The sequence below is a fragment of the Salarias fasciatus genome, chromosome 20 (assembly GCF_902148845.1).
Source record: "Salarias fasciatus chromosome 20, fSalaFa1.1, whole genome shotgun sequence".
NCBI classification, from domain to species: domain Eukaryota; kingdom Metazoa; phylum Chordata; class Actinopteri; order Blenniiformes; family Blenniidae; genus Salarias; species Salarias fasciatus.
The window spans coordinates 21,269,626-21,290,434 of NC_043764.1; the positions used below are offsets into that span (position 1 = coordinate 21,269,626).

The 20,809-nt window shown below is 45.3% G+C and overlaps 2 protein-coding genes across 3 annotated transcripts; both read left to right on the forward strand.

Moving 5' to 3' along the window:
* Positions 1-3,579: 3,579 nt before the first annotated feature.
* Positions 3,580-8,949, forward strand: LOC115408298 (retinitis pigmentosa 1-like 1 protein). 2 transcript variants are annotated; one of them, XM_030118952.1, is made up of 5 exons: positions 3,580-4,075; positions 5,401-5,885; positions 6,902-7,064; positions 7,881-8,337; positions 8,452-8,949. In XM_030118952.1, coding segments are annotated over exons 1-5 (1,386 nt in total). In that variant the 5' UTR covers positions 3,580-3,796; the 3' UTR covers positions 8,454-8,949. The 2 variants fall into 2 exon arrangements, with proteins under 2 accessions (XP_029974812.1, XP_029974814.1); XM_030118954.1 differs by having other exon boundaries at positions 6,902-6,968.
* Positions 8,950-12,248: 3,299 nt separating this feature from the next.
* On the forward strand, positions 12,249-20,807 carry LOC115408803 (protein phosphatase 1 regulatory subunit 12A-like). The gene is made up of 5 exons (XM_030119730.1): positions 12,249-12,327; positions 13,966-14,056; positions 14,128-14,328; positions 14,439-14,547; positions 20,650-20,807. Exons 1-5 carry the CDS (start codon positions 12,308-12,310, stop codon positions 20,805-20,807), a joined length of 579 nt encoding a protein of 192 aa, XP_029975590.1. The 5' UTR covers positions 12,249-12,307.
* The last annotated feature ends 2 nt before the right edge of the window (positions 20,808-20,809 follow it).

Sequence of the window (20,809 nt, forward strand, 5' to 3'; positions counted from 1 at the left end):
CGCACAAAGGTGGACGCAGAGGCCCAGGAGGCAGCCTGGCAGATGTCACCCACTGTGACACCCCTGCACAGGGCCGCAGAGGCAGCCACACGCCGTGTGGAATGAGCACGAATCACCGGCGGCGGTGAGAGATTCTGCGCCTCATAGGCAGCTGCAATAGCGCCCCCCACCCAGTGGGCGAGACGCTGAGAGGTCAGCAGGGATCCACGCCCCCGGGCTCCATACCTCACAAACAGCTGGTCCGTGGTGCGAAAGCCAGCTGTACGCTGGATATAAAGACGCAGAGCCCTGACCGGGCACAACAACCCCAGCCGTGGGTCGTCCCCAGATGAGCCAGGCATGGAGGTGAGCATCCTGACCCTGATTACTTGCGACCAGAAGTCCAAAGTGATCACCTTGGGATGAAAAGCCGGGTTAGGCCAGAAATGTAGGAGTCCCCCATCCTCGCTGAACACCATGCAGGATGGGTGGACCGACAAAGTGCAGAGATCCCCAACTCTCTTGGCGGATGCTAGCGCTAACATGATGGCGGCCTTGAAGGAGAGAAAGCGGTCCTCTGCCTGCTCCAAAGGCTCCAAGGGGTGTCCCTTAAGACCCTCCAACACAATGTAGAGGTCCCACGAAGAGACCACATGCCTGGGGGGTGGCCGAAGCCGACACGCCCCGCGCAGAAACCGCGTCACAAGCGGATGGCTGCGCGCCGAGAAGCGGCCGAAGCCGCCATGACCCACCGCGATAGCCGATGCAAACACCGCAAGAGGGATGCAGCGCGGCCGTTGTCCAGCAGGGTCTGAAGGAACTCCAAAACTCCGCCGATGGCACAGGAGACCGGGTCCAAGCCCCTCTCTGAGCACCACGATGTGAAGAGCTGCCACCGAGACCTGTAGGCCTTGACAGTAGAGGGGGCCCTGGCATTCTGGATGGTGGACACCACCGCTGGGGGGAGATCAAGTTCCACTAGCCTCACCCGCTCAGCCACCAAACCAGGAGCCTTCCGCCCAGGAAGGGGCAAGAATGAAGGGCGCCCCCTGCTTGCAGCAGCGCGTCAGGCCCTTCGGGAATTGGCCACGGGTCCCCGACCGCCAACTGAACAACTGCGCACTCGGGGTGTCCGGAGCCACCACAATCACGGGGAGACTGTGCACCCTCACCCGGCGCAGTAGCGGGGTCAAGAGGTGGGCCGAAGGGAAAGCATACAGGAGGCTCAGAGGCCAGTTCCTGTGTGCAAAGGCGTCTACCCCTAGAGGGGGTCCGTCTGACAACCTGAACGAGAACCAGAGTGGGCACTGTGCATTCTCTGCACTGACGAAAAGGTCTGCCACTGGGCGTCTGAACCGGCGCCAAAGCTGGGCTGCGACCCACGGGGACAAGCCCCACTCATCGTAGAGTGGGCCTCCCCGGGACATCCTGTTCGCACCGACGTTGAGAACCCAGGGCACGTGTCGCGCTCTGAGAGAAGCGAGGTGCCGGTCCGCCCACAGGAGGATCTCCGCCGCTTTGCGGTGAAGAAGAGGAGACCGAGTGCCCCCCTGCCTGTTCAGGTACCCCCTGCCTGTGGTGTTGTCCAACCTGACAAGTACGTGACTGTCCTCCAGCCTGGCCTACAAATGGAGCAGAACCTTCTGCACCGCAGTCATTTCCAGCACATTGATGTGAATGGGAGTGGAATCCCAAGCACCGCCCACCGCAGTGACCGTCCCGCGCCCCCATGCAGCGGCGGCGTGCGAACTACCGTTGCAGCCTGCGCATGTGCAGGAGGCCCAACCGAACCACTGGGTGGGCAGCAGCCATCAAATTCAGGACAGTTCTGATCAATCGGACCCTGACCAGGGGCGTGGTCATAACAGACCTCAAGGCCGAGAGCAGGGAGGTTCGTCTCTCCTCGGAGAGGCGGGCCGTCATGGAGAGCGAGTCCAGTTCCAACCCCACGGCTCACGGTGAGGCTGCAAATGCGGGGTGAGTGCACATCCGCATGAGGACCTCGGCCGCGTTCTGGATTTCCTCGATGTCATCTGGAGTGAGCTGGGACCTCTTGTGGCAGATCTTATCCACAGAGTCCAGCAGGATGGTCATGTTGTTAGCCAGGGCGAATACTTGATTGCAGCCGCATCCACAATCCAGGAAGGTCGCCATGCGCCTGTCTCTCTCAGATGGCAGCATGGGTTTTCAGACCCGGCCAGGCAGAGGACTTGGGGAGAAGGCACAGTCTCACGGAGTCCTCTATTGCAGGCACTCCGGGGACCGGCGGCCAGCCGTCCACGCAGGAATATTCGCGGTAGCCTTTCACCACGCCCTTGGCGGTGAACGGCGTACCCCAATCTTTCCGCACGTTCTCCTGGAATGAAGGCACGGCGGGACATAACACCGCAGTCCGGGACCGTGTCCGTGACTGCGGTGTTCGTTTCCCACGAAGGCGGTTCGCCAGTGAAGCTCTTTGGCGGCAGCGCAAGGCAGGCCGGGCAGGTGGACTGCTGGTGGTGATGCTGCCGGCTGAGGCAGAGGAAGCAGTGCTTGTGACGATCTCCCTCGCAGAGCGGAGTGCCGCAAGAGCGGCAGGTGAAAGGCCAGACGCCCGATGGCGACTGGTCGCGGGCCATTGAATCCATGTCTTGATCCGTGGTCTTGATCCGGAGAAAGCTTCTAGTCTCATGAAGTACTGAGGAAGAAGAAGGATTTGCAGTAGGTCCCTTGAGGTTATATACCCTCGGCAGGGGGGGCGTGGCACTGCGCCATCGCGCGTCGGGGATTGGTGCGTCAAGCTTCATTTTTGTCTCAGTGATTGGTCGAGAGGACTGAGGTCCCCTTAGCGAAGCCCGTCGGCGGGCTAAGCACTTATGATGTAGAATGACTAGGTTGTCTGGTGCTAAAGCTGAATTTGATTAAATTGAACCTGGTGGTCAGATGATCTTTTCCCAGCATGTTTTTTCCTTATAATTTTGTAGATGAAATCGTGTAATTTTCTGATACAAACTCATTTTTGAACTGAATTTATCATGTTTTACATCAATTAAGACAAGTGATATCTGTTACAAAAACCTGAGTGCAAAACCATACATTTATATCAAGTTGACACAAGAGGGATGGAGGATTCTTATGAGGGAATGCTTCAGTGAAAAAATGACTGGGGCCAGGGAATGACTTTCCCCTGTAATAATTTTTCCTTTTACTGTCTGAGTAGAATTCATGATGAAGAGAAGCAAATATACAGGGGATCCTTTATTTCATTAAACAGCACGTTTTTATTTCCCATTTTGTCAGTGACACATTAAAATACCATATGCTTTACAGCAAGACCATAAATGTAACATCAGTTCCAGATGATGCATAATGACCAGCTGAAGGACTCTGAACTGGAGCAGTAAACTGTCATGAATGGCGTCTCTGTCCTCAGATGCAGTACTATGGTAGTAAATTGCAGCAGCAGCTCTTCCGTCCATAGCGCACGTGGTGGTGACGGCGGCGGAGCCCCTCCCAGCGGCGGCCCGCCCCCTCCCCGCACCTCCCCGCTCTTCTTCCTGAATGGAGAAACACGCTCACCGAGGGTCCACGCCTCCTTTTTTTTTTTCCTCCCCCCTCATCTCCACTCCAGCTCTCCCTCCTCATCGACAACTGTCTGCAGCTTCTCGGTACTTTATCGCGCGGCGATTGAATCCGGGCCGGTTTGAAGGGAGCCATCCTCCGAAGACACGCGCCGCCCCGCACCGCACGCACCGCACCGCACCGGCCGATCTGACCCACCGGCTCCTCCAAGATCACCTCTCTGACCGACTGGAACATCGTGTCCTTTGCAGGCAAGATGACAGCCAAGCACCGCAAAGGGAAGAACAACCACAAGCATGAAGATAACTTTTTCAAGAACGACGCGCCGGAGACAGAGGTGCGCGCGGGGGGGAACAACTACGCGCTGCTGCTGGTTTTATTTCTAATGATTGTGATCGGAGGCGCCACTGGAGCGTGGTTCTGCTTCCAGCAGCACCAGACATTAACCTACCTGACAGACAATCTGATGGGCATGCAGATGAAGATAGTCAAGCTGCAGTCCTCCCATGAAGAAATGCGACGCTCCAATAGCAAGGTAACGATTTAAAGTCTTTATTGAATACATGAAACATAAATCCCCCCTCCCCATCAGAGGGTCAGCTGACCTCTCAGCCATCAGTGACACCAGGCATGGAATCTGATGGCTGCATTTATTAATGAATAGATGGTCTTATTTCCTTTTAGTTGGTAATTTAAAGCTAAACCGAGCAGGGAAAAGGCCTCACCACATGCCTAAAGTGCACGCTGCCAGTCGCAAGCAGGGAAAGTTAAGAAGCGCAGGCCTCTATCAGATTTCAAAATGCCAGGAGACCCTCTGGAGTGAGTACAAAACGCTGCTATTTCTAACATCCACACAGCTGTTGACACTTGTACTGGGGAGCACTGTCCACCGCTCAGGCTTCAGCACTGACTTTAAATACATTATTGAATTTTCTCATCAAAGTTCCCTCAGGAAAAGCTGCAGCACCAGTCAGGAACACACTTCCCAAGCAGTGCTGAGGCTTCCTGCCAAATTAATACTAAACTAGACAGTAATGTGTCAGGGTTAAATTTAGGCTGTGATTTTGATACTGAACACCAGTTCAGAGAGTGTTTACAGGTCATCCGAGTGGAAATTTGTGTTTGGCCCATTTGTGTTCATGAAAAAAACCAAAACTGTCTCTAAGAAGCCATGTTAGCAGAATGACTTCAGGAAATAGTCACATTTTTCAGTGGCAGTGAATGAAGGAAACATGTTATGTCACCAGGTATGTGGTCTCAGATCACATGACCATTCTGACAAGATATTTACAAGCACTGAATGCAGTTTTAAGAGTTTGTTTGATTTAAGAAAACACTTCACCATAATCAGCTTCTTTCACAAGACTCCACCTTTAGTTCATGTGGTAAAACCTTTGCACGAGAGCAGCTCTGCTAGCTCAGTCTTGTTGGACAAATAGTTTCTGTGTGAGCAGTAAACTCTTTTTCTGACTCATCAACATTTAAGAGTGCTGCAAGAAAATCTAGTCAATGATAAGCCAAAAAAGAAGAAACAGAACTGCCTCCGTGTTGTAACCATGACACAAATGTTTAACCTAACTGACTGTAAAACTGGAAAGATTGACAATTTAATGTTCCATTCTTCCTCTAATGTTTTTCATGCTGTGCAAATTCACTGCTAGTCAGAATTTACTGTGTGGTTTATCAGAACTGATTGGATTGCGTAGATAAAGTAATATAAATTCTACCATATGGCGTACATTAATGACTCAAAACTACAACAGCCCTATCCTCCGTATCCTCTCAGACTTGTACTTGAGAGGCTCTGAGTTGGTGAGAATTGTCCTTGCTTTGTCTTCACTCCGGTGTGTTTGATTCCAGCCTCTGTCGGAGAGCGTGGAGACCCGCCTGAACGCCCTTGAGGAGTCCTACGCTCTGGCCCAGAAGCAGGTGGGCATGGCCCTGGCCACTGCCGAGCAGCTCAAGACGTCCGACCTCCCCGCCCAGGTGCTGTCGCTCCACACCGAGATGAAGGCCCGCATGGCGGAGATGCAGCAGGCCAGCGTGTCCCCGGAGCAGCTGGACCAGCTGCAGGCCGCGCTCAAGGGGAAGAGCGAGGAGTTCGAGGGCGTCCGGATCCAGGTGGAGGGCGTGGCCTCGCTGACCGGCGAGCTGTCCAAGAAGGTCGACGTGTTGACGGGGAGCCTGGGGGAGGCGGAGTCCAAGCTGGAGGAGCGGGCCGAGCAGGTGACCACGCTGGGCAAGAGTCTGATCGGACAGGCGTCCGAGGTGGTCCGGCTGAAGAGCGAGCTGGCCGCCTACCAGGCCCAGCTGGAGGCCAGCGTGCTGGAGATGGCCGCAGTCAGGTGGGTTCTGCAGAGGGAAATAGCTTCCCTCCTCTGACCCAGAACTCCATGTTGACTCTGGCAAAGCCCCGCTGGCTGCGTCTGTCTGTGACTCTGTTACTTTAGGCCAGTGTTGGTTTTCACGCTGTGAAGTTGCCCTGATCTGTGTAAACATTCCTTTTGTACTGATACGATTTGGGGTTTCTGTCGAGTTTCATTTGTATGGAAAATGCAAACTCTTTGAAGTTCAGTGCAAAAGCTAAAGAAACACACTGATATCATAATAACACGTTATTTACTATTTAATGTTCTGCAGGAAAAAAAATCATTAGAGGAATTTCAGATACATTAAAATAGAGTTTAGTTGACTGGATGCGGTGGAGCGAACTGATTTTTCCAGATCTCTTTATTCCCCTTCTGCTGTATTTTCATTTTATCACTGGAAGATCTCAAATACTCTTCCAACCCCCAGTGACAACAGCTCACCAGTATGTTTCATACTTCACTTGTTTTGAAATGTGAATGAAATCCAAAAATAATTCATTTATAAACATGGAATTATAGCTTAAATTTATAGTTTCACCTTAGTTGTTTTCCTCTTTTCTGTTTAATTTGTCTATTTGTCATTTAGCCATCTAAATAATAATAATAAAGGAACCAGCAGACTGGATGAAATGTAACAATCGTTTCTCATTTAAAATGATTGGAAAGCATTGCTGCAAACACATCAGGAGTAAAACTCAAACAAGAACAACGTGAACTTTAACGCTAAAATAAATTAATATTAAAGGAATTGTGGCGCCCAAAATACTTCGTGTGAGCTGATTTGATTCAGCATTTTTTTTTTGGAGGTAATGATAGATTTGAGGAAATTGATCAAAAAAATCTGTTAAAAATAACAGCATTTCATTTGAAAATGAACTTTAAACATGTTTTTTGGGGGTAAAAAAAAAACTTACTCACAGGAAGACCATGTAAGCTGTCACTGATAGTACTAATGTTTCCCTGAAAGTAACGGTGACTGTTGTGTCTTCCAGGGAGCTGCTTGAGAAGGAGGATTCCCAGCGGCTGCAGCAGGCCAGTGTCGAGCAGCAGCTTAACACGGTACGTCAGAGTCTGCTGGATCAGAACTCAGCAGCCGTTAATCTGCACTCGGAACTCAGCGCTCAGCTGGAGAACATACAGCAGCAGGTTACACAGGTAACCAGTCGGCCCCAAAGATCCTGATCGATCGGGACCAAATTTGTCGAGTGTGATGCTGCTTGTGTCCGTTTCTGCCTCCGTTCACACAGATTTGGGTAAAATGAGACTGATTTACACAAAAGCTTTGGTTTCTCTTTTAAAACTCACAATAACTGTGTCAAGCTTGTCACGCTTAGTTAATTCCAACTACTAATCATTAGATGTTATGATTAGATCTGCTCCATTTCTGTCAATATTTAATGAAGATAAAACGCATGCTTGTACTGGACATTAAGGGACTCGGACACAAATCTGATCGCTCAATTCTTACTTTACTTGCATGAGAGGAGCCGTAATAATGACGTCTCGTAACAAATCATTGCTCTGGATTGAGCTTGTTTTTCAACAATACATCAAAAACAAATGTGATGTACCCATAAAGATTAATTAGACATGAAATGACACCATGAGAATCGACAGTTTTCAGAGGCACGTGTGTGTGTGTGTGTGTTTGTGTGTGATGAGATGATGGCGGAGATGCCTTAACACACTTCCACCCGGCGCACATGCTCTCTTTACTATTTCTGTTCCCCTTCTTGCCTGCAGGGAACCATAATGAGATCTTCATCTCATTAATTCGAAGGCGTTAATTGCCTGACACGGATGTCTCCCAGGCATCGGTGTCCACGCTCATCATTGATTTGCATGCGAACAGTAAACTCTGGGTCTCTGATACGTGTGTCACTCTGGACCTTTAGACCAGCAGAGAGTAAAAAATGATTTGCAGCTCAGACTTCTGTCTAGCTTGGTTTCACGTTGCTTCTCTTGTCGTAGCCGGAGGGGGGATCTCTGCCCCCCGCTGAGTCTCTGGAGCAGACGGAGGAGGAAGAAGAGGCACCTCCTGCAGCTGAAGAGGAGCCAGCTGCAGCGGAGGGGGGACTTCCTGCCGCCGAACAGGCAGAAGAGCAACCTGAGGCAGGTTCTGAGGCTGCGGCTCCTGTTGAGCAGGACTCTGTGACTGGAGAAGCCGCTCCAGCAGAGGAGGTGGAGGAGGAGGGAGTAGAAAATACAGAAAAAGAAGAAGAAGAAAAAAGTGTAGAGGGTGAGACGCCTGAAGAGAATGAAGCCGAGGGAGAGGAGGTTCAAGAGGAGGCGGCGGCACAGGATGAAAACAGTGAAGCTGGAGACGAGGAAGAAGAGCAGCCTGATGTAGAGGAAGAGCAGCAGGACGCAGCTGAGGACGAGCCTGAGGAGGAGTCGCTAGAAGAAGATGCTTCAGTAGCAGCAGAATGTAAGAAAAACTTTGCTTTTCCATAAATAAAGTTTTTAACTGTGTATCAGTCCAATGCTGTGATTCCCTCTCAATCAAATCCCTCCTAATTTAATTCTGCTTTCTGTTTTCCAGAGTGCATGTCGCCAGAAACAGACTTTTTCCGGAAATATCCATCAAGAAGAATGCAAAACTTTCTCAGCCTAACATCACTGTCCACAAAAATGACAAAGAAAATAATGTAGGAGGACCTGATTGACTGCTGCTGTTTGGTTGCTGAACCTCAACTGAAGAATTAAGTCACCGGAGCAGACGACAGGCCATTCAGTCGTTCAGGGTTTTCCTGCGAATACCAACCTCAGAAGCCTTAATCCACGAGAAGAATGACTGTCTTTCTACAGAGAATTTTCCACTCTTTCTAACTTGCACTCTTTAGTTGAAGTTTCTGTACTAAACTGGGAAAACTCAGAGCCGATGCAGAGACTGTTTAGGAACACACTTGAAGCCATAAGTTGCTGGTGACATTAAAAGTATGCTTGTTTGTGTCACTGCCTGAAATTCTCTGTTTACACAAAAACTGCCAACCACAAAGTCTGCAAAAAAAAAAAAAAAAAACGAAAGAAAGAAGAAAAACATTGTGGATGAGTTCAACAATTCCTGAATGTTTTTAAAGTATCTGACTTACTGTAGTTTCTATGCTTTTTTTTTACTCTTTAAAGTACTTGTTTGTGGTTGAGTGCTTCAGAACTGAAGGTAATCTGAGAGCTAAAATTCAAGTGACACCGAACCCACCTCAAAAACAATGATCCTTTATCAGCAATGCTCAAAAAAACTGCTCATTGTGGGTCAAAAATGAAAAAGGAAAGTTGGAGTTTACTGTTATCAATACTCCAAATGAGGGAAATTGGTCTTAAGACTCGATCACATTTATATGGCAGCAGAAATATCCACATCGGTATCAAACCCACCAGTGATCTGACCGAACTGGAGCAAATCTAGCAGATAAAGAGTTTTGGTGAAGAGACGACTGTATGAAATGTTACTAAAACAGTCTCAGAAACCAGAGCTGGCATAAACGGATCTACCCAGGTTCAGCTACATATGAATGATAAGGTAATGCTTCGTTTTGCATGCTCGAACTTCGGTCTTTCAACAGCGTCTGACTTGCAGGTTTTGGTGGCTCTACCTCCACAGTGCTCGTCGCTTCAGATTCACTGTCAGATGCTGTGAGATTAACGTTAATAATGTGAATCGTTCGATGAGCCTGTGATGGCCATCAAACATGCTGTTGGAAAATGACCTCTGTTGGTGTTTCTGATGAGTTCTTGATAGTGTAGCGAGACTTTTAGGACACCGCCGTGCATTTTTACTGAAACTGATCCTCAGCACACTGTTATTGCAGTGTTTGCCGTCACTGCTACACTTCTCATGTTTTTCAAATAAACCCTGCTTCTGTCACTTTCCTAGACGTGTCTCTGTGCTGTTGTTACATTCAGTTTGGAAGATTCTAGCCTGCCAATCTAAGCAAAACCGATGAAGCCTGTATTTGGACTGGAGAAGGAACCAGGAGGAAATCCACACACTGTATGCCTTGCCTCTGGACTTGAACCATGGCTCTCGCTTCATGATGCCGAGGCACCAGGACCTCAGGCAAATAACTGAGCATAAAACATTGTGACACTTTCTGTGATCCACAAACATGAAGATTTTAGTTTTCATCAAACCAAATCCAGTAAATTGGAAATATGATAAAGTAATCAGCTAATGGTAGAAATTCTTCTTTTATTTGAATCTTTTTTTTTTTTTTTTGTGGTGGTGGTTCTCGTTAACCGTTTCAGTCTGTTTGAAACTGAGCAGCACCTTCACCTCACAAGGGAAATCACTCCAGTTTGAGTCTTCAGTTAGCCTGGAGAGCTTTGTGTAGTGCGTGCACGTTCTCCCTGAGCATGTGTTGGTTTTCTGCAGCTTCTTGGGTTTCTTATACAAAAACATGCATATGAGATTGATTTTATACTTTAATTATTTATTGGACAAGTGAATGCTGTGAAAACTTTATTCCCCTTACTTAATGCAAATCCAAGATTTGAAAATAGAGATAAGTTTTATGTTTTGGCTTTTCACTATATTAAAGCATCTTATTGTTCCAGTCATTGCACCAGATTGATGCTTTTAACTTGCAACAATGAGGCACAAGGATTATAATGAGAGCAGAGCTATCGATGCACTGTGAATATAAAACTGGCTCAAGTGACCGAACATTTTTAAATGAGTTGACCGAATAACAAACTATATTTAGGTTTTTGTTTCTTTTTGTTGAACTAGTATTTTACAATCTTTTACTGAAATCTAGTGAAAATGTGATCAAATTTTGAGTTTTCAATCTAGAAATTGTAAAATGTGTGTACTTACAGTAAATAATACTGCTATCCAGCATCTTTTTTTCAGTATGTGTATTTGGACAGCTGCCCTAGAAAGCGTTAGACTGCCTGTAGGTTTGGATGTGAATGTGTGTGGCCGCCCGTCGCTCTGTGTTTGCTCTGTGATGGACTGATAACCTGTTCACAGTGTAACCTGCGTTCACCCGTTGTCAGACAGGTCGGCTCGGCATCCGGTGATGTACTGGATGAAACAGTGTAGAAGACGGGTGTATGGATGTCTAGACGGGACTTCAGGGTGTTCATCTGCCTCCAAACATAAAAAAAAAAAAAAAAAAATTGATTCAGATGATTTGTTGCTTTTGGCCATTATTAAATTTTCTTTGATGAGTTGAATATATTTAACATTAGTGAAGCTTAATCTAGAGGTTTCAAACCTTTTCTCTTTCTTGGATTCTCCCCCCCCCCCCCCCCCCCCCCCCCCCACATTGCTTGTGAAAAGGCTGCAGATCTGTTCTTATATTGACTAAAGTGTTACATTACACTGTTAGGCACATCCACTCGAGTGAACATATTGCTAAAGGAGCCTTTAAATATAAGCAATGGCCATCTGCTGTCTGGGATAAGTTAAAAAAAAGGTGCTATTCTGGTTTTATTTGATGTGCACCCGTGCACATATAACCTTCACAACTGCAGGAAGCTCCTGTGATCTCTTGCACGTCCACCAGGGGACCTACTGGTGATAATCATCCACACATACAAGATATGATAACTTATTCAAGATGCATGGGGAAATTGATTTATCGCAGCAAGTTTACCAAAACAGGAGAGATAGGAGCACCCTGGATGTCAGAGGCACTCATCCTGAGACACAGCATTTTGTTTCATTCTCAACCTGAATATTTAGTCATACAGACTCTCTGGATGGCCAGTTTGGGCCCGCATGCCATATGTTTGACACCTCTGCTTCAAATTAAACAGGTGCAAGGCTCACATTAATGCATCAGTATTAATTGGAAAATTGAATTTGTTTTATTTTTCCAAGTTATTGTGATCTATTATATATCTATATCTATTATATATCCATTAGTAGTGCTTTTGTCTTGTGTATTTAAGAATCGCATTTGTTTGTACTGTATCTCATCAAAATATAAAATATTCAGTTCAAAGAGTAACCCTGTATTTCAAAGCAAGGACATCGCTGTTGTCATTCTCTTTGAATACAGTGAGCTGTTCATCAAATCTGACCTCTCAGAAAGCAAAGCCATCAGAGCGACTTATTTTTAATGAATTACATTTTCTCAAAATGATTCCTTGGACACTGTTAGTAAAAGTGTGTTTGACGCTCACATCTTTGAGCTGAAGTGTGTGTAGGCTTGCTTACATCAGGTCCTGGAGCAGACCGAGTCTAAATTGATTGTGTGTGCATCATCCAGGCAGGAAGTCTCCCTCTCTCCCCCCCTCCTCCCTTTCCTCTCCCTCGCTTCCCCCCCTCTCTTTGTCTCTCCCTCCCTCTCCTCCCACCGGAGCCTGTTGGAGAGTCATTCTGTCCAGCCTCTCCCTTCATCACTGCTGCAGTATCTCAGCTCCTCAGTCTCTGACCTTCCACAGGGACCATGCAGGCGTTTGTTCCCAGGTAAGTTTCAGAGGGCCTGAGTCATGCTGTGCTATTTCTGGCTTTCCTATTTCACCAGTTTCATTTGAAATTTTTTCAATGTGACAAGTTAACAGTGTGGCATAGCTCCAAGCTCCTGTATGTGTGTGTGTGTGTGTGTGTGTGTGTGTGTGTGTGTGTGTGTGTGTGTGTGTGTGTGTGTGTGTGTGTGTGTGTGTGTGTATGTGTCATCCTAATGTGGAGTGACTCTGCTCTGTGCAGGTGCTGTAGGCCTCTTTTTAAACTGATGTAACGTGAACATGGAAGGTTTTCAACATCGGAGACGGATCATTTCTGCTTTGGTCTATTTTTATTTGCTTTTGAAAATGAACATCAGTAATCGCCGGCTGCTTTAAACTCAATATCAGTAAATGTTCTGACTCTGGGCTGTTTTGTCGGTGGAAATTTCAGCTCAATTTGTGATAATAACCCTCAAACTTGCACGTAGTCAGAGAGCCTGTGGCCTAAGCGTTCGTATATTACATGCTGATGACCAGCCAATTAAATCTGCTGGGATTCAGGGTGACTCCACTCCTGGCAGATCAATAAGAGTAAAAGCCTTGCAGAGGAGGGGCCGGCAGCTCTGTGGGTAAAACATGAGCCTCTCCACTCATGCTTGCTCAGCTCTTTATCTGCATCTGTGAAGCCACTGCCGGATACTGTGTTTGCAGCTCCTCAGAGCTTCTTGCTCCACTAATTCTGTGCATTTCTTGTAAAAATGGGACGTCTGGGTGGAAGATAAGGAGGGACAGATTACCCTGGTTGCCCAAGTTAGAAGGAGGCCAGACTTGCTGATACAGCAAGAAAGCACAATAAAAGATATAAAGCAAGAAGCACTGTGGTTTGTGTAAAGATAAGATGTAAGAGAGCATACTTTAATGCATAGAAAGCTGTCAAATTTCTATGTTTTGCTTTCATATTCATTTTCCTGTCTTCTCTATATTGTAACTCAATGTTTGCACTTTTCACTCATTACTTCCCCAAAGGGTTTTTGTTTGCACTTAAAGAAAATAGTAGATTTATTGTGCATCATCTCAACATCAATCTAATGGGTCATTCGCCAAATGTTACTAAACAAGCCCACAGTCAGTCTATCTTCAATTTTTAGGGATACTGTGAGTGAATATGGTCTCACAAATATTCATATTTAGTGTTGTCTGTCATTGTTCTGCTCTAACTGGAAGTAAGAGGTGCTTTTCCACAGCAAGGCGAATTTGTTAGGATCTATTTATAAATGTGCTTTTTGTTACACAACTCCTACAATTCACATCCGAGCATCTTTTTTAAAATGTCTTCAGTGATTATCATGAAGAAATGTCTTGGGAATCAGGGAGGAATAAGAACGTTGCCAAATATGGTCACTTGAGCTTTAACATATATGAACGGTATGGTATACTTACTTGATTAAATGTACTGTAAAAAAAATATGTGCAATTTTCACTTGTGCTCACACCTGAAAATTGAAACGATAACATTTTCAACCTTTCTTCATGCTTATAGTTTTACAGCATATTACAAAGACAGTCCAGTAGGCTACATTGTGCATTTTTGCCACTGTGCAATAATTTAATAATCAGTGTAAAAATCATCTCTTCTCATCTGTGTGTTTTAATGGTTCAGGTTGTATCTGACTCCAGTCCGGGACGAGGAGGCAGAGTCTCAGAGGAAAGCAAAGTCCCGTCATGCCAGACAAACTCGCAGGTCAACACAGGTAAAAATCCCAATGCCTTGCTCTTGATAAGGCTTTTAAAGAGGCTGATATGAAGCTGTGCGTTGCTGCAGGGCGTGACGCTGACTGATCTGAGAGAGGCTCAGAGGACCAACATCCTGTCTCCTCAAGACAGAGAGAAGGAGGAAGGAGGGACTCTGGATGACAGATTCTGTCTAAAGAAAGGCTTCACAGATGACAGGAGGCTTTTGATTGGTGTGACAGAGTCCATGGAAGAACCTGAGAGCAGCCTCAAATGGATCAAACTGGATGAGGTTATCAAATCTGATTTATGTATTGAGACATTAACGCTGGATTGTGTTGTCGGACAGCCTCAGAAATCTCTTATTTCTGTATTGTGAATGAGTCTTGTATTGATGTACAGGAGGGAAATACCCAGCCGAGGCTCGAGACGCTTGCCGAGTCTCCAAACGTGGCATATCCGTCTGTTGTTGGATCCTGCGGTGTGTCTTATTGCAACAGCTCCTGCAAAGGTATGAAAAAGAGGTTTTCTGAAGCCTCGGTTGTCATTCATGTCTGTTTGGGGTCTGATGCAACGTTAGATCAGATTCTCTTCATTTTTTTACACATCTTAGGATTAGCCTGTTCTTATCTACATTTCAGAGGTATGGCATAAAAGTAACAAAAATGCAAATTTGATCCTGACATGGTATTACTTCACTTAGCAGGAAAATGCTTTAGTCCTTCAGCTGTGGAATTAACACATGCATTGCTCATTTACCAGGAAACTGCACACAACGAAATAGAGTTCATTGAGATCACAGAGAAGTGAATATAAACAAATTATGTTGCAGTATTTTGGGGTTTTTTTTCAGCTGGTCCTGTCTGGAATTGTCACAGTAGATCAGTGTTATTCACATGACTCGGCATAAGTTTTGCCCTTCCTGACTCGAACTGAGACTTTAAGGTCAAGGGCCTCATGGGATTCAAACTATCCAACTCCCCTTTCCAAATTCACTGAACAAAGTTTTAAGGTTTCAACTGACCTGACAGATGATCCAATCCAGGCTGAATCCACTTCGTAATGTCAGCAAGAATGACAATAAAAGATGTTAAAAATGGAATAAAGAAGCCAGTGACAACTTTTCCGTTACATTACCTGCTGCAGCAGCGTAACAGAACCTCACTGACCCGAACCTCATTGACAAGGCTTCACCAGAACCAAAGCTGAGTGAATTTGTAAAAATACGCTACAAATGGAAGACAAGGTTTCTACATAAATCATTGCACTTTGCACCAGGGGCATTACTGAAATGTTATTTCTGTTGGAAAACTTATCCTGGTTTTTTATATGATATTAAGATTAAGTACATCAAGCAGAGGCCCTGATTATTCAGAAGGCATGTTTACTAGGAGTTCAATTTCAACTGGAAGAAACTATAAATGCAGATGAGTTAAAGATAATCACACATCTATGTTTTTGGTCCGTTCCAGTTCATATCAAAGCTGGACTGTGTCTTGTTTCTGGATTAAAGTGAATTTGACACCATTCCTTTCATCATATAATCAACATTAATCCAAAAAAATAATAAAACATAAAGCTAATTTTACTGTATTTATAGCTCTGGTATGCATTCAATCTAGTGTGGCTCTTTGTGCACTGGAGACCTGTGTGAAGCAGATATAACCGAGATATCAAGAAGAGCCCGGGGACTCCGAGACCACAAACAGAAAATTTGATGTAAATTATTTACTAGGAAAAAAACAGTGTTATTGTTTGTTGTGAGCGGCGACCAGGAGATGTATACAACATAAATACTTTATATGTGCAGTTGGTGAGAGATGGTGGAAGGATGAAAATCAGAATCCTGTGGAAGATGCAGCACAACTCACAATCACCCTGAAACAACAGGAGAGACACCGAAGCTGTGACACCGATGGATCAAACCACAATGCAGAGGTATGTGATGATAATAACACTTTTATTGAGAAAAAGACAGAATGACCAATGACATGAGCAAGATGGCTTCAACCAATGGCAGGGAAATTGCACCACTAGATGGAGACAAAGGATAATCCAAATTTCATGCCTGGCTTTGCCAGAGGAGAAATGCACTTGCAGCTCACAAGAAATGTTATTTGGATACAAACAAATCCCCTGAGAATGTGCGTCTGTGCTTCAGTGCGGCGAGGTCATGTCGACTATCACGGAGTAACGTGACTTTTCATTTCAGGAGGTTCAGACTCGGCTGAAAAGCACGCGCCACAGTAATTTCATTGTTCCGTAAAAGTCAATATTCATCAGCAGCATTGTCTCTCGTTCACAATCTGCGTCTCCTTCTGCTGATAGCAAAGTGTGCTTCAAAGGCAGCGCGGCTCTAATTTCTGATGCAACATTTCAAGATGCGCTGCAATCGCTTGTGTTCACAGATTCTTTAGGCTACAAGTGCTGGTTAATATCTCATATAAGGTCCAGGAGAGCCACCCCTTGAGCCCACCTCCTCCCCCTGCTGCTCCCTCTAAGTCCCTTTGCTTCTTCACATCACATGGCTGAGGTGTCTCAGCATTCCATACCATATTGGGCAAAACTGAGACGGGCCTCTGCTTGGTCTCAGCCTTGGCTTTACAGAGATTGACTGTCTTTTCTTTGTTGCCTCCTGAGCCGATACACATCTCCTTCCACCTGTGGGCTGCATGCGAAACACCCCTCACCCTGAACTCCATGGCTAATCCCTCCCGTTGGATGCAGCCTCTCAATTTACATATGTTTTGGTAGAGATAATGTATTAATTTGGATGTCTACGAAGCAGATAGAAATAGATACCGCAGCGAAAGGGGAAGCAGAGAGAACAGAGAGATGATAAGGCGGCGACTTTTACGAGATTATGTTAAGATTAAAGATGATTATGGATGTCCTGCGTTTGATACGCCATGAATGGAAAGTGGTTCTCCTATGAGCGGCAGGTCAGCGCCTCAGCTGTCCCCCGGTCTGGCAATAGGAACGGGAGATGTGTTAGTAACATGAGTCCCAGCTTTACTGAGAAGACTATATCTGTCTGTGATAATCATCCAGAGCAACGAGGTTTCAGCAGCAGCAGCACGACAGACTGCCTATCACTCAAGCCGACCTCTGCGTGACTCCATGATGAACAGAGCAGATTTTCCACATTTCTTTTTTCAACATCAGAGAGAAAAAGGCAGGTGCAAAGCAAGAGATCATGCCACTAAATGGTGGCAACAAACACTTGCAAAAAAAAAATACCAGTTTTTCTACTTCAGCGTCAAACCGCAGGGGATCTGGAAACCTAATCCAAATCTTTTAAAAAAAAAAAAAATCTGTGGCAGCTTCGTACTTTCTGTTTTACAGGAATGCATGTGTGTAAAAGCCCATATGGAGAGTCTTCTAAGTAAGGCTGAGGATCAGTCGTCGAGGATTCCAGCTGGGTTTCTTAATACGAGTTTCAAACACCAGCGTCAGTCCTTGCCACTGCGTCATCTTTTCTACAGATGGTCGAACATGTAGTTCAGATGTACTGAATATAAAAGATGAATTGTTGTTTGTTTCCTTTTTCACTTTTTACATTTAAAAACCCTCGTTTATAAAATTGCACAGCCAATTGAATTTCGAATTACCTGTTACAAAGAAAGAAATAAAGGATGAACACAAAGAAAGTGAAGATAACAAAAACAAATTCAAAGGCAATTCAAGATCCAGATGTTTGCAGATGACGCTTTCATCTATGGTGACTGTAAGAAGCGGAGAAGCGAAAAGGTCAGTCGAGACAAGACAGAATACATATGAGTGAATGAGTGGGGAGCAGGTGGAAAGGTGAATGAGAAAGAGGAGGGGTGGCGGTGGTGGGTGAGTTCAACCATCCGGAGCACAGAAGGAGGTGAAGAAGAGAGTGGAGGCAGGATCCAGTTCATAAAAGAGTAATGAGACCCGCTATGATGTATTGTTTGGATACAGTGATTCTTTCTACAGCACGGGAGGCTGACCGGGAGGTGGAAAACATAGAGATGCTGGAAATTTTATTCTGCACGGACCAGAATGAACAGCAGATCACATGAACGGCAGAGGTTGAGCAGTCCAGAGATAAAGCTCGAGAGGCACCAGGTCGAGATGGTTTGAAAACGTGTTGAGCAGAGATAGTGGATATGGGGGATAAATGAGAGGTGAAGCTGCCAGGCAGGAAGAGAAGAGGAACAAAATGTCTATAGATTTAGCAAACAAGGAAAAAGTACAATAAAATGAATGTAGTTAATTGAATTTAAGTCAGTGGGTTTTTAAGACATGTCTAAAGGACGGTTAGAATGCTCTCCTCTGGCGATATTAACCTATAAAGCAAAGCTTAAGATGCAAATGGTGGCACCCGAGGGGTACGTTAGTACCTCTATGTCGGCGATCTTTCTCTCAACTGAAAATCAAGTAATTATAACTTCAATATAAATTTGCTTTCCATTCCATTACACCTTTTCTCTGTTGTCCTCTATTCCCCCAGCTTCTATTCAGTTTCTTTCAGTCCTTCATATTCATCATATTAGCTCTGAGCAGGAATGAGGGAGCTTAGGAGCTGCACTGTGCTTCAAACCTCACTATAAAAGGAAAGCAGCTCTGAGCCGGAGGGCAACCAAAGTACTGGACCGGACCTTTTACGAGGTTGTCCAAAAGAACAGTTTGATGGTTATAGAATTATGTTTATTGGCTGTTTTGCTAAGAATAAGGTGAGATGATAGATGTTTCGCATGTGTCCGCGGTGTAACAAGTCACTTTGTTCTGTTCATTATAAAATAATAAAAATAAAAAAATCCATCTGTTTGTCCCAGTCAAGCTCGAGCTCAATGATTAATGTCGTACATCTGGTGTATTTTAAGGGGGCAAAAAACTGAAGAGCTAAGTAAAATATATCTGCAAGCTACAGGAAAGCAGAAATTAACTGATAATTGACTACACTTAAGCAAAACGAAAAAGAAAATAAGTTGATAATGTTCATATAGCTGAAAGCAACAATCCAAATGGTCACAGTTTAAGGGAGCAAAGTCCACACAAAGACACAGAAACGCAGGCAGACCGACCTCCAGAACAGCCCAGAGCCGCCAGGTGACAACAATCTCCCACTCAGGCCCAGGTGGAAGACATCAGGGAGGGAGCAGCAACCAGACACGAGGACGGGGAGCCAACGAGCACGAGACAGAGTTAGAATCTCCCCAAAGACACAAGACAGAACACGAAACCTGACAGGTGACTCTAAATCAGTTAAATACAGTGACATATTGAAAAAGAATGGATCTTTCTGAGTTTACATATTTTAATACGATTAGTTACATATGGTGTTAATAAGCATAGCCTGGATCACGAGGCTCACTTTTCACTCACTCACTCACTTTCTCTGTCACTTTTATTGGGGGTGTTCACAGTAAAGCAGTAAAGCCGTACCTACAGCACAGAGCAGTCTTACCGGAATGGCAGAACGCCGCCACCTCTGAGCCTCATTCTGCAAAAGTTTCTTCCTTTTTAAAGACAGTTTTTCCATTCCACAGTCATCTATGCTTACTCATGAGAAATGACTGCGCTATACCAGTAACAATCCTTCTTGTCCCTACTCACACAACTGTCATAACTTATTGAGTTGGTAACAATAACAGCACAATGTCACATTAACTCATTAAAAATGTAACATAAAAGACTAATGATTACAGTTTGTGTTTATGGGCTTCCAGTCCTTTCTGCAAAATTAAGCTAACAGGCTGCTGGATTTATCTTCACACAAACACATGAATCCCCTGAAATTACACAAGCTCAGAAGGGAATATTCCTTAAAAAAATATGAAACTCAATAAAAAATGTGATTTAGGATAAAGACAGTCTGAGTCTAATAGAATCAATCCTTTACAGGGCCTTCATTCAAGCGTTTCTACCTCGGGGATGCTGCTGACTTCATTTAATGTATTTTTTTCATCATTCATCACATTCTCTATTAAAAAAAAAAAGAAAAAAATTGCGCAACAGTGGAAAAATATACCAAAATCACATATATCAATTTATACATTAGAATATCCTCCTAAAAGTACTTCTTTATTATTATTGAAAAAAATTAATGATAGTAGATGAATATACCGAAAACATGAGGCAAATATTTTCAAACTCTGTTTTATGTGTCGAGTCACATGTAGTTTCACCATTTTCAGATTTTCTTGTTCCATGAATAAGATTCAATCAAGTCAACTTTGGTCACCTGACAGAGTTACTGAAACAAATGTTTGAGGTAAAACAACTTGCTGATCTCACTTTGTTCGATGGTGATGTAGAAGCAGTGGGATTGAGGAGTGTGTATGTGTGTGTGTGTGTGTGTGTGTGTGTCGGGGGGGGGGGGGGCTGTGTCACAAGGGCTCTATGTTCACACCATGTTGCTCTCACACTAACAACATCTCCCCTCCATCGCACTGCGGGGTGCACACAGCCGCTCGCCACTTCACAGCTGTCGATGGCTCCTCAGGTAATACGCTGTGTGTTGACCTTCCAGGACACAAGCCGTTGTAGTGCCCCCCCCCCCCCCCTCCCACCCCCTCCTCCTGACTCTGGCTTTGTGCTCCACCTCCCTCTTATCCCCGTTCACATCAGTGGACAATTTTAGCTCTCAGTGCCGAGTCCGTCCATAGCAGAGTCTCTGGCAGGCTGCCACAGAAAGCTGCCAAAGCTGAAGAGAGCAGGGAGAGGCAGGAGGCCAGGGGGGAGGAGGAGGAGGAGGAGGAGGAGGAGGGTGGAGGGACCGGGAGGGTGACCAAACACTGAAA